Source organism: Symphodus melops (assembly GCF_947650265.1).
Source record: "Symphodus melops genome assembly, chromosome: 15".
NCBI classification, from domain to species: Eukaryota; Metazoa; Chordata; class Actinopteri; order Labriformes; family Labridae; genus Symphodus; species Symphodus melops.
This window is the reverse complement of record NC_136705.1, coordinates 12,666,404-12,679,277: the sequence shown is the minus strand read 5'-3', so window position 1 is coordinate 12,679,277 and position 12,874 is coordinate 12,666,404. Positions and strand designations below refer to the sequence as shown.

At 42.7% G+C, this 12,874-nt stretch overlaps 1 protein-coding gene across 4 annotated transcripts in view; it reads right to left on the bottom strand.

Moving 5' to 3' along the window:
* Window positions 1-12,874, bottom strand: part of ehbp1 (EH domain binding protein 1) — a 132,269-nt gene that overhangs the window by 103,727 nt on the left and 15,668 nt on the right. For all 4 annotated transcript variants that reach the window (XM_079362463.1, XM_079362464.1, XM_079362466.1 and 1 more), the window contains exons 3-5: window positions 10,672-10,729; window positions 10,479-10,574; window positions 7,223-7,276 (exon numbers count right to left, since the gene is read on the bottom strand). In XM_079362463.1, coding sequence (XP_079218589.1) covers window positions 7,223-7,276; window positions 10,479-10,574; window positions 10,672-10,729 — 208 coding nt within the window. The remainder of the gene's footprint in view (window positions 1-7,222; window positions 7,277-10,478; window positions 10,575-10,671; window positions 10,730-12,874) is intronic.

Here is a 12,874-nt window from a genome sequence, read left to right as displayed (position 1 = left end):
TTATGTGTGTGTGTGTGTGTGTGTGTGTGTGTGTGTGCAGTGTCTGGTGACATCTGCTGTGTTGTTGGCTTGGAGCGGAGCACAGTGGGCTGCAGGAGCCTCAGACTAAGGAGATGAAAGCCGAGGTCACAACCTGGACCAGTGGGACAAGGCACACACTCCCTCACACAAAGTCACACATGCAAACATGAAGACGTACACACAGACTGCAGGCACGTGGCACCAACACACGAGGTAAGCATATGTCCCTCTGTCACACAGCATGCGGGGGGGCTTACAAGAACACAAGGACGAGCGAGTGAAGAGTAAACGGGAAAGATAAAACATGAAGAAGACGAGACAATGTGAAGACAGACGAAACAAAATGAAAATTTAAAAAAAGATTAGAGAGAGAGCAACGCATGACATCATCAGGGGCAACAGGTAAATCTGATTAAGAAATACAAGCAGGAAAACACACACCTACACACACACAGCTATAAAGAGTGTGTGTAAACAAAGGACAAATGTGTGTAAGAACACATCACTACAGGCAGAAAAAAGGAGGCTTTCTACCATCAATAATGTTCATCCATAAGATACAAGTTACTAATCAAAAGGCTCCTCCCCCCATCCTAGTTCAAAGAGTTCCAGGTATGTCTTTGTTTTTTTGTTTTGCATTTTGGCTGTAGTTGAAATCCGGATTGAAACCAGCTCACATTGCTGAGAATAGAAAACATTTCGTTCTGTTTTCTCTTTTCCTACAAGATCTTTTCTGTTGGGCTTCTTTAATGGAATAAGTGACACCGAACAGAAAAGGTTTCAAATCCAGTCAAAGCAGCAGATCTCGTACTTTTGAAACAGAGTTCACAAAAACTGAAAGCCTGGCTTCAGTTTCATATACAAATACCAGTGCTGAGACACACGTTCCCCCGTGTAAAGAATGTCAAATACTAAATGTACCAATGGTGAGTCACACAACATAATCTCACAGAAATTTGGTCACACACAAACATGACACAGAGTGTACTGTGTACTGTGTGTGTGTGTGTGTGTGTGTGTGTGTGTGTGTGTCTGTGTGTGTGCGTGTGTGTCGGAGCACCAAACACTTTGTGGTAGTGGTAGCAGTTAGTCAGCAGACCAGCCATGTGATGGGGTGGTGTGGTGTGGATTAGGGGGCCAGTAAGCCTATTAGGGCGACAGGAGAGACCACCCGGCCTCCACAGCCACCTACAACCCTCACCTACACGCACGCAAATACACACACACACCACACTAACACAAGCGACTGGACTCGCAGGCAAAGGCAGAGTTCACCAGAAATAGGTTACGCATGCGCACACACACACACACACTCAAACACACACGTACAGCTACACGCGCTAAGCTTAACTCTGGTTATTTCCTTTATACTGTTCTAAAGAGTGTGCGTCTTCATTTTCTTATTCATTGAACAAAAATAATAGATGTTAGCAGAAAGAGTCAGACTTTAGATTTATCATAGTGTGTGTGCACTGTGTATTCTGAGTGTGTGTGTGTGTGTGTCTGCTAAGGGAGGGGTCTAGTCATGGGGGGTAATCGACAGCATCTGTTGCCTCTCCTCAGGGCGATTAATTAGATTAAATTAATTTGGAAAGCGTGTGTGAATGTGTGATCCCATACTAAGACCCCCCACCCCTACCTCTTTTCAACAGAAGCACACACACACACACACACACACACACACACACTAATTTACAGCCTTGCTGCTTTTCAGTACAAATCATACATTATTTAAAATCAACACTGTGAGCTCACAGTAACACACGACGCACACTTCGATGTGATACAATAAATTAGGCCTTTCGAGTTCTCCAAACTATTCAAGAAATAGGAAATGAGCAAAGGTGAAAACTTTGGAGACACGCGCATGCACACGAGTGCAAATTAATCCCAATTTGTCGGCCTCGGCACGGGAGAAACTTTTGGGATTTCATACTTCATACCAGCTTTTGTCACCTTTGCGTGAATAGCCGAGGGCTGAAATAATTGTGTTTTTCTTCCCAGAGGCCCAGTCAGTGCTCACAAGCCACTGGCCTACGTAATGTGTTCCAGACAGAGAAAGGAGGGGGGGGGGGGCAGTATACACACCATGGCTATGGGTACAATACATCAAGTGTGTGTGTGTGTGTGTGTGTGTGTGTGTGTGTGTGTGTGTGTGTGTGTGTGTGTGTGTGTGTGTGTGTGAAAGTGATGGGAGAGGGCTGGCCTGTGAGTGTGTGTGAGTGTCATGGTTTTTCAAGGTCCGCCCGCTGAGAGTAGTGTGTGTGTGTGTGTGTGTGTGTGTGTGTGTGTGTGTGTCTGTGTGTGTGTGTGTCAGTATGTGTGTGTGTGTGTCAGTATGTGTGTGTGTGTGTCAGTATGTGACAGTGTGTGACTGTATGAGTGCGTGCAAGTGGGAGGTATGTGGCGTGGAAATGGCCTTAATGGAGTTGGATGTGGTCCACAATAGACAGGACATCAGCACAGAGAGAGAGAGAGAGAGAGAGAGAGCTGAAAGAGAGAAAGAGACCGAGAGGAGAGGAGATGGAAAGGAAGGAAGGAGAGAACATGGCCAGAGGCAGAAATATCACACGACATGTCACAAATCCAAAAATGTTCAGAATAAAGTAACACAAGGAAAATGTCAGCCAATAAAAGCTGCATTAGATTTGGCACTTTCAATGTTCAAACGTTGCAATTAAAAAGACTTTTAATATGCGACTTTAAACAGTTAAAATGCATATCTGACAACACAATGCCTCACGTATTCAAACAGCACACGGTCTATGATATCTCCACGGCTCCACAAACCGTACTGCTGTGTAAAACAATCACATCGCACAGTGCATAAATAATCTGTGAGTCAGAACCGACGGTGGGGAAAAAAGAAGGCTGGAATTTAAGACGTATTCATTTGATTGGCCACTGAATGATGGGTCACAAAACGCTTTGCTAACTCCTGAGTTAGCCTAGCTCTAGAATTATTGATATTTGCTTGAAATCAGAGTAAACTTCTGAGCCTAAAGCTGCTGTATATTTTTCAATTCCTTCTTCTTCTTCTCACCCAAAGGTGCTGGGTGTCTGACTGTTTGAATGCTATAAACCTTAAAGAGTACCATTGTCCTCTCCATGAAGGCATGAAAACTAAAAATGTATTATTACTACTATAGATTTGGGAATTCCTTTTAACTTTAAAGCACTCGACTGACTTAGGAGGGGAAAGATGGGGGGGAGGGGGGGTCGTCTGTCTGTGGAGTGTGTATCACTGTATATTCAGTGTATGATAGCAGCTCGCTTCAACAGTCCTGTGTGTGGGGGGGGAATGTGTTACTCAAATCCTTCCACAAAGCTTTGAAGATGAGGGAAGTTGGTCATCATCAGCTTTGGTCGATGTGCAAACGCAGAGAGAATACAAGCAGATATACATACACATATTAAGCTCCCCATCATGCGCGCACACACACACACACACACACACACACACACACACACACACGAGACAGTCAGCACAAAGCCTTCAAATATAGCCATCCAATCTTTTGACTCTCAATTTGCCCACCTTTTTGATAATACGTTGCCTATTTGAAAAAGGGTGAAAGGCAAGGGTAGCATGCAATTTAGAGATACTACTGTGTAGCCGTTTTCAGCCCTCCACCTCTCCATCGCTTTCTCTTCTCCGTTCTCTCTCTCTCCTCCCATCTTTTGATTATGCGATTCCCCTCGGCAGACGAACAAATAGAGGAGAGTAAAATGGTAGTGTTTGACACTGCCATTTTCAATGACAAAATACAATCTAACCAGGGCCAGTAATTCGACGGGGAGGGATTAGCCCAGTGCGAGGTTGGGCCCCCAGATTAAGACGAAGCCACAGCGCGGGGATCTTGAATTTCATCATCTCCGGCGCTCAGGCACAATGGCGTATTCTTCCCCTTTCTCCCCTGCCGTCTGATGAGGGGTCAGGAGAACTCACCTCTCCTCTTCCTCTGTTCCTGCTCGTCCTCAGAGCAGCACTCGCTACAGCATTCATCCCTCCTCGTTTTATATGAGCTTAGATACGAGTCAGGTGGAGGGGGGGTGATTGGGGGTGCATGAGCAGGGCGAGCTGAGGCGTCTGTACATTCGTGCAAAGTCATACGAAAATCAGATCAAATATACAAATATTCTATATGATCTATATGTACCCACATACATCAATGAGGCTGCAGATGCATAATGACACTGTTCCCTCGCACACAGACTGGTGACGTAAGAGGGATCACACAGATTTAAGGGCAAATATTAAGAGGGGAGTTTTCACACAGGTGTCTTGGGGTAGACTGCCCTCTTGAGGTTAACATGTAGAATTGACCTTTCATTCAAGTAGCAGGCTTGAAATAAATCATGTCAGAAAACAGAGTCAGTTTTAGCAGCTCTACTGCTCCACGACACGGGACATCAAACAGGAAATCTTTAATATCCATATTAGGTTATGTTGAAGCAGGATGCTGTTCTTTTGTCAAAGTCTAATTTCCCTCTCCCCCCCCCAAAAAAACCCACTTTATAATTAATTGTAGAACTCAGCAATTCAACAGGTTTACGTGTCCCACTTAAAATAGAGGCTCTTTAGGCAAGAAAACGAGCGACCCAAAGAGCTCTTGTGTAAAATACAAGAAGGAGTTAAAGACCAGTCCGTGTGGCTGAGGCGACATGTCGTTCTGAGGTGTAACGATCAGTTGAGGAAATAAAAGAGTGACGTACTTTAACGGGGATTTAAGACAAAAAGAGGAACTTTTAAAGAAGAAATCAATAAAAACAACCAAAACAAATGTGACTGCTCAATTTAAATCAGAAATGAAAAAAGTTAAAAAAGCTTAAGAGTACCGGGGGGGGGGTCCAAAGTCCTGTACGAGAATGAGCAAGAAATTTGTGGATTTTTAATCAGGATTCAGAAGCATTGGAGAGAAATATTTGACAGTAAGAATTGTCTGAGAGTAAAACTCCTTTTACATCTCTTCCTCACTGCCCGTTTATTCTAACAGCTTGTCCAAACATTAATCATGACAAACCTTTAAACATTAAGTCCCTCCATACTGTTTGTCTCACTTGACTTTTTGACTTTGTTTCATTTTCCTCCCTTTTCTACATCTGAGGATATGTGAGTATGCGAGGGTATAAAGTGGCCTCCTCCCCCCTCTGCGCTCGCCATTCCTGCTGTCAAGGCCTCGTTCGGCTTTGATCTTTCTGTCATTAGTCAGGTATGCAGAGAAGCAGGCAAACGCACAAACTCGTCATTTTCTCGCTCTCTCCCACGCTCCGGCTGGAGAACACCGGCTGACCTGCTTGTCTTCTCGGCTTTCTATCAAAGAGAGAAAAAGGTAGAGAGCCGTTTCTGCTGTCGTTGCTTTGAGCCTGACGTGTACAGAAAGTGACAGCAGCAGAGCACTCAGCCAAGCTCTCTTCAAAAAAGAAAGACGCTCTCCGAGGTCTATACCCTTCCTGTTTACCAGAGACGAGCCGCTCTCTCTCTCTCTCTCCTGACAGTGAAGCAGTCAGCGCACGTCGCATTTTGACCTAGGCCTCTTTTTTTTTTTTTTGATTTGATTGTTTTGGTCACTCACTCTCAAATGTCGTTTCCGAACATCTCACGACACGAGTTCAGACTGAAAAGTAACTGTGTTTGACATCAAAGCAAAAGTTCCCTTTAAAAAAAGTTAACCTTTTCTAAACATGTGTAATACTACTAGAACTCACCAATAACCAACAAATAAAATAAATAAATAAAGGAGGTGTGAATATATATTTATATATACTTTTCCCAGGGAGTGGCATTCTTGGACTTTCACTACAACAGATGTTCTGACAACATATTTTAAGATGTGAATTTTTGGTGAAACTCACAACCGCTATATAAGAGTAGATAAATAAAAATACTTTGGATGCCATTAGTAAACTTTAAATTGGACTTCTTTATAATCTGAAGTGTTAGCAGTAGACTGGGACCTGTGAACACAGGGGGAGTTTGCAGCGAGAGGGAGGAAGGACACTGGTCAGGCACTTGTGACCCGAGCCAGCATGGATCATGAGGCCGTGCTCGGTGGTAAACCTCGAGCTCTGATCTTGCAGACCGGTGGAAAGAAAGAAGATGATACTTGTTGATTTCATCACCGTGACAATAAGTCGGGTGAATCTGAGATGAGCCCTTGTGTTTTCCCAGGTCACAGACTCATGTGCAAAGAAAACGTTTCAGGAGCTTGAGTTAAAGCGGTACTGCCTCACAGCACTCTCACACGAAGCGCTTGCCTTCACTGTTCGCAGTAAACGCTGCTCAATGTCAAAAATAGTCTCTCTGACTGCTTTCAGAACTCTCCTTCTTTCCTCAATCTGGCCAACTTTTCCAAACTGCTCCATCCACTCCCCTCTCTCCTCAACCTTCCCCGACTTTGGTTACACAGTGGGAGTCCTCGTTTCCAACTTTCCATGCAACACTCTAGTCTATGGCAAGCTGAAGTCCTTGCCAGGCAAACAGTCATTCTTTCCTCTGCTCTCTTCTGTCTGACAAATGTTAAAATAAAATTAAAAAAAACTGTAAATGAGTTGTTTAAATAAACCATCATCGACTGCTATCACTCATTATGAAATGTACACATGAGTAGATACATTACACGCACAAGTTGAGGTACTCTTTTGACGAGTAGTCTTCAGCTGTTTTCAGAACTTTGCACGTGCTGTGAGTCAGGAGCTGTCTCTGTCATTTCAAACAAACTGAAATCTTGTAATAGCACAGACTGACCACATGGTGGCAGAGCCTGCACAAATGTGACGAAGGAGGATTTACTGCAGGGGTGTCAAACTCCAGTCCTGGAGGGCCGGCTTCCTCAGACCGTTAGATGTCTCCCTGCTTGGACGCAGCTGAATCCAATGAGTGACTCGTTATCAGGCTTCTGCAGAGCTTAATGACAACACATTGTTTTAAAGCAGGGAGACGTCTAAAAGTCTGAGGAAGCCGGCCCTCCAGGACTGGGGTTTGACACCTGTGATTTACTGGGGAGAAAGGACAGGGAACGAGGAAATGTATTTTTCTGCTCTTCTTTTACTTTGAACTCGTCTTCTCCAGGCGTGGTTCGAGTCAGTCCAGGAGTTTTATAAGTGAGGCACCTCTTCATACGGGTCAGGAAACCTTTTGTCTTCCAAAGAAAAACTGATCCAGTGGACTTTAGAGACACAGAAATGATTTGGTACTCACGTTTTCAATGACAAACGTCCACTCTTTGTCTTCAAACTCCTCTGCATGAGGGTCCTGCAGGGGGAAATGGAACAAGTCAAGCTTCTTGAAATTAATGAAATAAGAGCAGGCTGCATGCTCATTTGAAACTGTAACAACTGAATAATTATACCAAATAATCATCATACCATCAGACAGCTAAGATTTATGACATACTCCCATAGGTCGCTGTAAGCTGGGAGTATTTAATAAACAAAATACCAAACTAGAAAAGTTTCATCCTGTGTCAATCAGTCTGACAGTTATCCATCCAGCCTGTTAGGGTCGATGGATAACTGTTAAGTACAGTATGTTAAGTAGTTTCATGGATTCAGTCAATCTTGATAATTTAGTGGGTGTGTCGTTGAAAAGTGTCAACCATCGAAGAGTCGTTCCTCCTCTGGGATTGTGAAGCTGTAATACACACATCTCACAACAGCAGAGTTAATATTTGGATTGGAGCCAAGAGCCTGTTGTGAGCCGAGAAGGAAATACGACTCTGAAACTGAAGACATGTATGTCTGTCATGTCCAAGTCAAGTTGATGTCTTCATTCTGCCTGATAGAGATCTCCCCAAACACTAAAGGGTTAGCAGAATATAAGCAGCACTGTTTAGATGAATACTTGGCCAGTGGGTGAGCAATGGTCAGATATTTGTCAGCATGGGACAGCAATTGTCTGCGATGTGTATTTAGTTTGACCACGGCTGAATAAACCGAAGATGATCGACGATCTCATTGTCACACAAACACAAAACTAACCAAATCGAGACCCTAAGACTAAATGTTATTCTATCTATTAAAAACGACAGTTATTTGTAAGACAAAAGCTCTTTCATTTCTCTCTCGCAGACTGAAGGAATTTTTTTTTTTTTCATAAATGAACTGATTGTTTGTTGCTTCCAATACACAGGAACATGCAAACAAGCGAGGACATGCAACGATGGCCTTCCTGTCTGACTCCTTTCTGTGACACACCCCAGGAAATCAATACTTCTGCAGTCTGCTGCGCGCTCTCGCACACACCACCCGCTGGGGAGGAAACGCACACAGCAAGTTGTGAAGATGCTTCATGGCTCCAACGTTTTTTTAAAAATCTGCATCATTACATACGCTGCCTTTTAAAAAGCCAAAAGACCAAAGTTGTATTTCAGTCTCCGTTTGTTTATATATAACCAACCTTTCAGTTAACAAGGCGGTCTGTATTACACGTCAGAACATAAACAAGGATTTTCATGGATAAAACTTAACATCTTTCCAGGACAAACATGAGGCTGTTCTCAAGTTTGGAAAATACAAGTATGTTACAAAAAGCCACAACTGTTACACTATTGGCTGTTTCAAAGGGCCCCAGTATATTTTTTGCACACCGTCTCCGTTATGATTGATTTGTCTACAGAGTGAAAGTCAGAAGTCTACCCAGTGAAGTTACTCATTTATTTCAGTCTTTTCTTGCCATTAACAAAGTTCCCTCTCGAGTACATCTCAATACGGCTGAGCTCAGCTGTTTGATCGCAGAGCTTCAGGCCAGACAGGGGACGAAATCATCTCGACATCTTCTGTAGCTTTCTCAACCTTTAGCAAAAATGAAGTGTTCATATTTACTTTGTAACTGATCAAGGACTTACATTTGTGCATCTTTACACTGGCATTAAGCAATGTTTCAGATCTTAAATGGGTTATTGCAGCAGTTGAAATTTGTACATCTGTGAAGATGGGACCAACTCCGTAGTGTATCAAGAACCAGTTTTCCCCAATCAAGACCAACCCCAGTCCAGTACAAGTCCCACACACTTGATGACATGCTTGCAATAAAATGTGAAACATGCAAACCACAGACACTCCTCCGACTGCTCTGGATAAAAAAATTAATTCACATCAAACACCCAGGAAACAGTCGAGAGTCCTCTTCCTAAACCTCTTTCATTGCTTTACAAAATGGTCAATATACACTCCAATGGGGGGGGGGGGGGGGGGGCGCGTCCCACGCATGGAGGCTGTAGGGTCCCCAACGCGGGCGGCCCTAGTTCGAATCCGGCCCCACTCTCTCTCCCTGATTTCTGTCTCGGTCCACTGACCTATCTCTCCAATAAAGACACAACAAGCCCAAAATACATCGTAAAAAAAGAAAAAGGCATTTGGGGATATAATAAATAAACATTATGATGCTGAAGCCAGCTTATGTTTTTATCAACAGTCTTTCTTTCCCATTCAACAGTTCATGTTGTTAGAATCACTGACATTACAGCTTCATCTTATTTGTGCGGTAGCGAGGCTTGAAGCGTTCATTTGGCAGCGCCTGTTGTGTGGCAGCTATTTAAAAAGCCAGTGATGGATAGGCCGACGTACTATGGCTCCCGAAATGGGAAATAGGGAGAAAGCGGTGGAAACAAAGAGAAATGAGTTTTAGATTAGAGGCGATGTTATTAAATTTGTCGTTTCATGCAGCAGTTGTGAGTAGCTCAGGCTTACAGCGGCACTGTTTTATGTCTCGTTACAAAAACAGCTTTATTACTTCCTCTGATACAGGAAGTGGAAGTCGGCCCAGAACTAGAGAGACATCAACAGCATGACTGCAGACGCCTCACACGCTGGACACAAAACTGTTCAAACTCCTTCCCCTCCGAGAGAGAGCACAGTCTACCCAAGTTAAATTCCTTATGTGTTTAATAAATCTGATTCTGTTTCGGACATTTGCAGCAGTGTTTAAAAGTAGAGAGCTGGAAACCCAAAGAGTACCTCTTTAACGAGTGGATGAAGGTCGAGAGGTGGATAAAGTCACTCGTTTGGTCACTGGACTGTAACTCCCGTCTTTCGCTGAGTAAGCGCACAGTCCACTCGTAGTGTTGCATAAAAACATGAGATTTTTGTCTCTCTTTATCGACGGCAGGAAACGCAACGTCTACGCAGAGTAAAGGCAGGAGGAGACATCCGGGAAGGTAACCAGACACGGAGCTTTGAGCCAGCCTGTCAGCACAGAGGCCCGGCATGTTTAAGTAAGTCAGTCAGTGTGGGTCATTTACACACTCGCCTCTATAGCCAGCTATACATATTTAAAACCTCGGGAGGATAAAACATATGGATTCTATGTTACATTAACATCATTTTCAAAAACGACTAAATCAACCAGGTCATCAATAATCATTATTTGTTCAAAAATGAATCTCCAATTTTTTTTAGTTTTTGTGTTCTTTAAAGAACCCGAGACACCCTAAAACACGGAAACAGCATCAACCCACCTTAAACAGGGTGACAGTGATCTCTATGTTCTCAGGAACAGGCCACACCACCACTCCTCTGTAGGGGTTTTTGATGCCTGGCTGCCAGCTGTGTGCCTGCAGGACAGAGGGACAAAAGACACTTTTAGATTTAGAAGAAGTTTGTTACTGTTTTATTCATGCTGTAACAGACTGCCACTCATCCAGTACAAACCTTGGAGGATTTCCGCCGACTCCTGCGTGTCCAAACCACCACCAGTTTGTCTGGTTGCCTGAGAAGGAGGACAGAAAGGACGCATGAGTACAAAAAAAAAAAAAAAAAAGTCATATGGCATTTATACGTCTTTGGTCCTCCTCCACATCAACATGTAGACTCAAAGACTAAAAGACTAGAACTTGTGTCCTGAGTTAAAAAGTTTAATATGCCGAATGCTGCTCACACCACCTACAACACATTCACACTTCTGCACAGCCACTCGTGGTATGAATGAATGATGAGACACAGGTAAACCCTGACTATGACTACTTAGACTTGAGCGTACAGATGTGTGCACACATACACATGAACGTAGATAATATACCTCTATACCAAATATATTTTTCCAACCTGTTCCATTTGTTGCATCTAATTTTTCATTTAGTTATAAAAGTGAGTGAGAGAGAGAGAGGTACATATCAGAGAGCTATCTGCCAGTGTGGTTACATTTTTTACTAAAAAGTCACAAATAAAAATCATGCTGAGTATTAGGCGTGTTTTATGGAGCTGAAGCTACTTTTCCCCGCTCCTCTCTCCTCCATAATGACTGGGAGCATCGGGGGGGGGACACACACGGAGACGGACACACACACACACACACACACACGCACACAATACAGAACCCCCCAGTGCTAGAACCCACGTGCACCTTTTTACACTAAATGCAACAGCAAACAGTTGATCCGTTATCCGTACGGGCCGAGTCAGGAACACATTTGATCCGCTCAAACGGTTGGTTCAACTTCACTTTGTTCACTCTTACTTGTAATCGGCCTGAGAAATCACTTGAAACACAGCGAGGCAGTTCGTCAGCTGGCAAGTCTTGGCCTGCAGCCTGTCACTCCTGCGTCATGTTTACTACAAGTGTGTTTGTGTTTGTGTAGTGGATTTCAACAGAACAGTTCTCAAGCTCAAAGAACTTCTCAGGATCAATCTCAGACTGAACTAACCAAGATCATCACCCAGGAAATGATTGGTTCAAATGTATTTCACTTTTCTTGTCATTAGAAGAATTCAATATTTCAGCTCCCTTACTACAGTCAGACTAGACTGTCACATGTGAGATTTAAGGGAGTTTAATTTTAGTGAATCAGAGAGTCTGTATAGCATCAGTTCTTTGTAAAAAAAACAACAACAAAAAAAATTAATCAATGCATCCTCATAAATCAGAACCAGACTAAACTAAAAAGAATGGGACAAAACTGCACTGCAGGGATCAATATAATGTATTATTTATTATTTATGATTCTATTCTGTCAGGTTTTCTAACAGCTTGACAAAAAAAACTGACTTGACTTGCACTCACACACACATCAGCTCAAAAATGAAACACAAAAATGGCAAATGCATAGTAAAGGTCATCTGTGGCAGTTTTACAGAGACCATAGAGAACTGAAGAATTCCAATGAAAATGGTCAGTGTGTTTGGTCATTCGATTTTCCTTTAAAAAACGGGTATTCAAAACCCCCCCAAAAAAACAGTTGTGATTTATTTTCTAAGCTAGTTTTGTAAATTCTTTAAACTGTTTTCAAAGATGTTTTCGATCTTTGAAATACGCTGTGGCTCTCTACTGTATGTCACCTGTACAAGCACTGGCTGGCTTTTTTTCCCCCTCAAACTTTCTTTTACTTTTCCATATTAACAATATGTTCATTTAGAAATATTCGTACTGAATGTGTTATTTTTTTTAAGCCCAACAAAAACAAGACAAAAACATAAAAACAATTAAACCCTTCGCCCCACCTGTACCCCTCCCCTGGCACACAGCCCCTGAAGAAGAGGGGGAAAAATGGTTAACAATAATTAAAAAAAAAAAGTAAATAAAACAAGATTTTTCAGTTGAGACCAAGATGACACTATTTGTTTTTAACACATGAAAGAAGAGGGGTTCAAAGTTTTTCAAAGCACGTCTCAGATCCACACAGGGTTAACCTGATTTTTAAGCGGTGACTGGCTTGACCCGGGTTTCGCTCGCTTGCCCTGGAAGTGACAAGATCGGGTCTCAAAATATGAAGAAAAGAAAAAAATAGGCTTTTATCTTACTTTCTGTTTTCTAGAGATTATATTTTTTGTTGTGAAATAGAAAAAAATGAAAATACAATCATATTTTAAATTTGGCTCATCCCTTTTTTGAACATGAAAAAGAAAAACTTTTGTATTT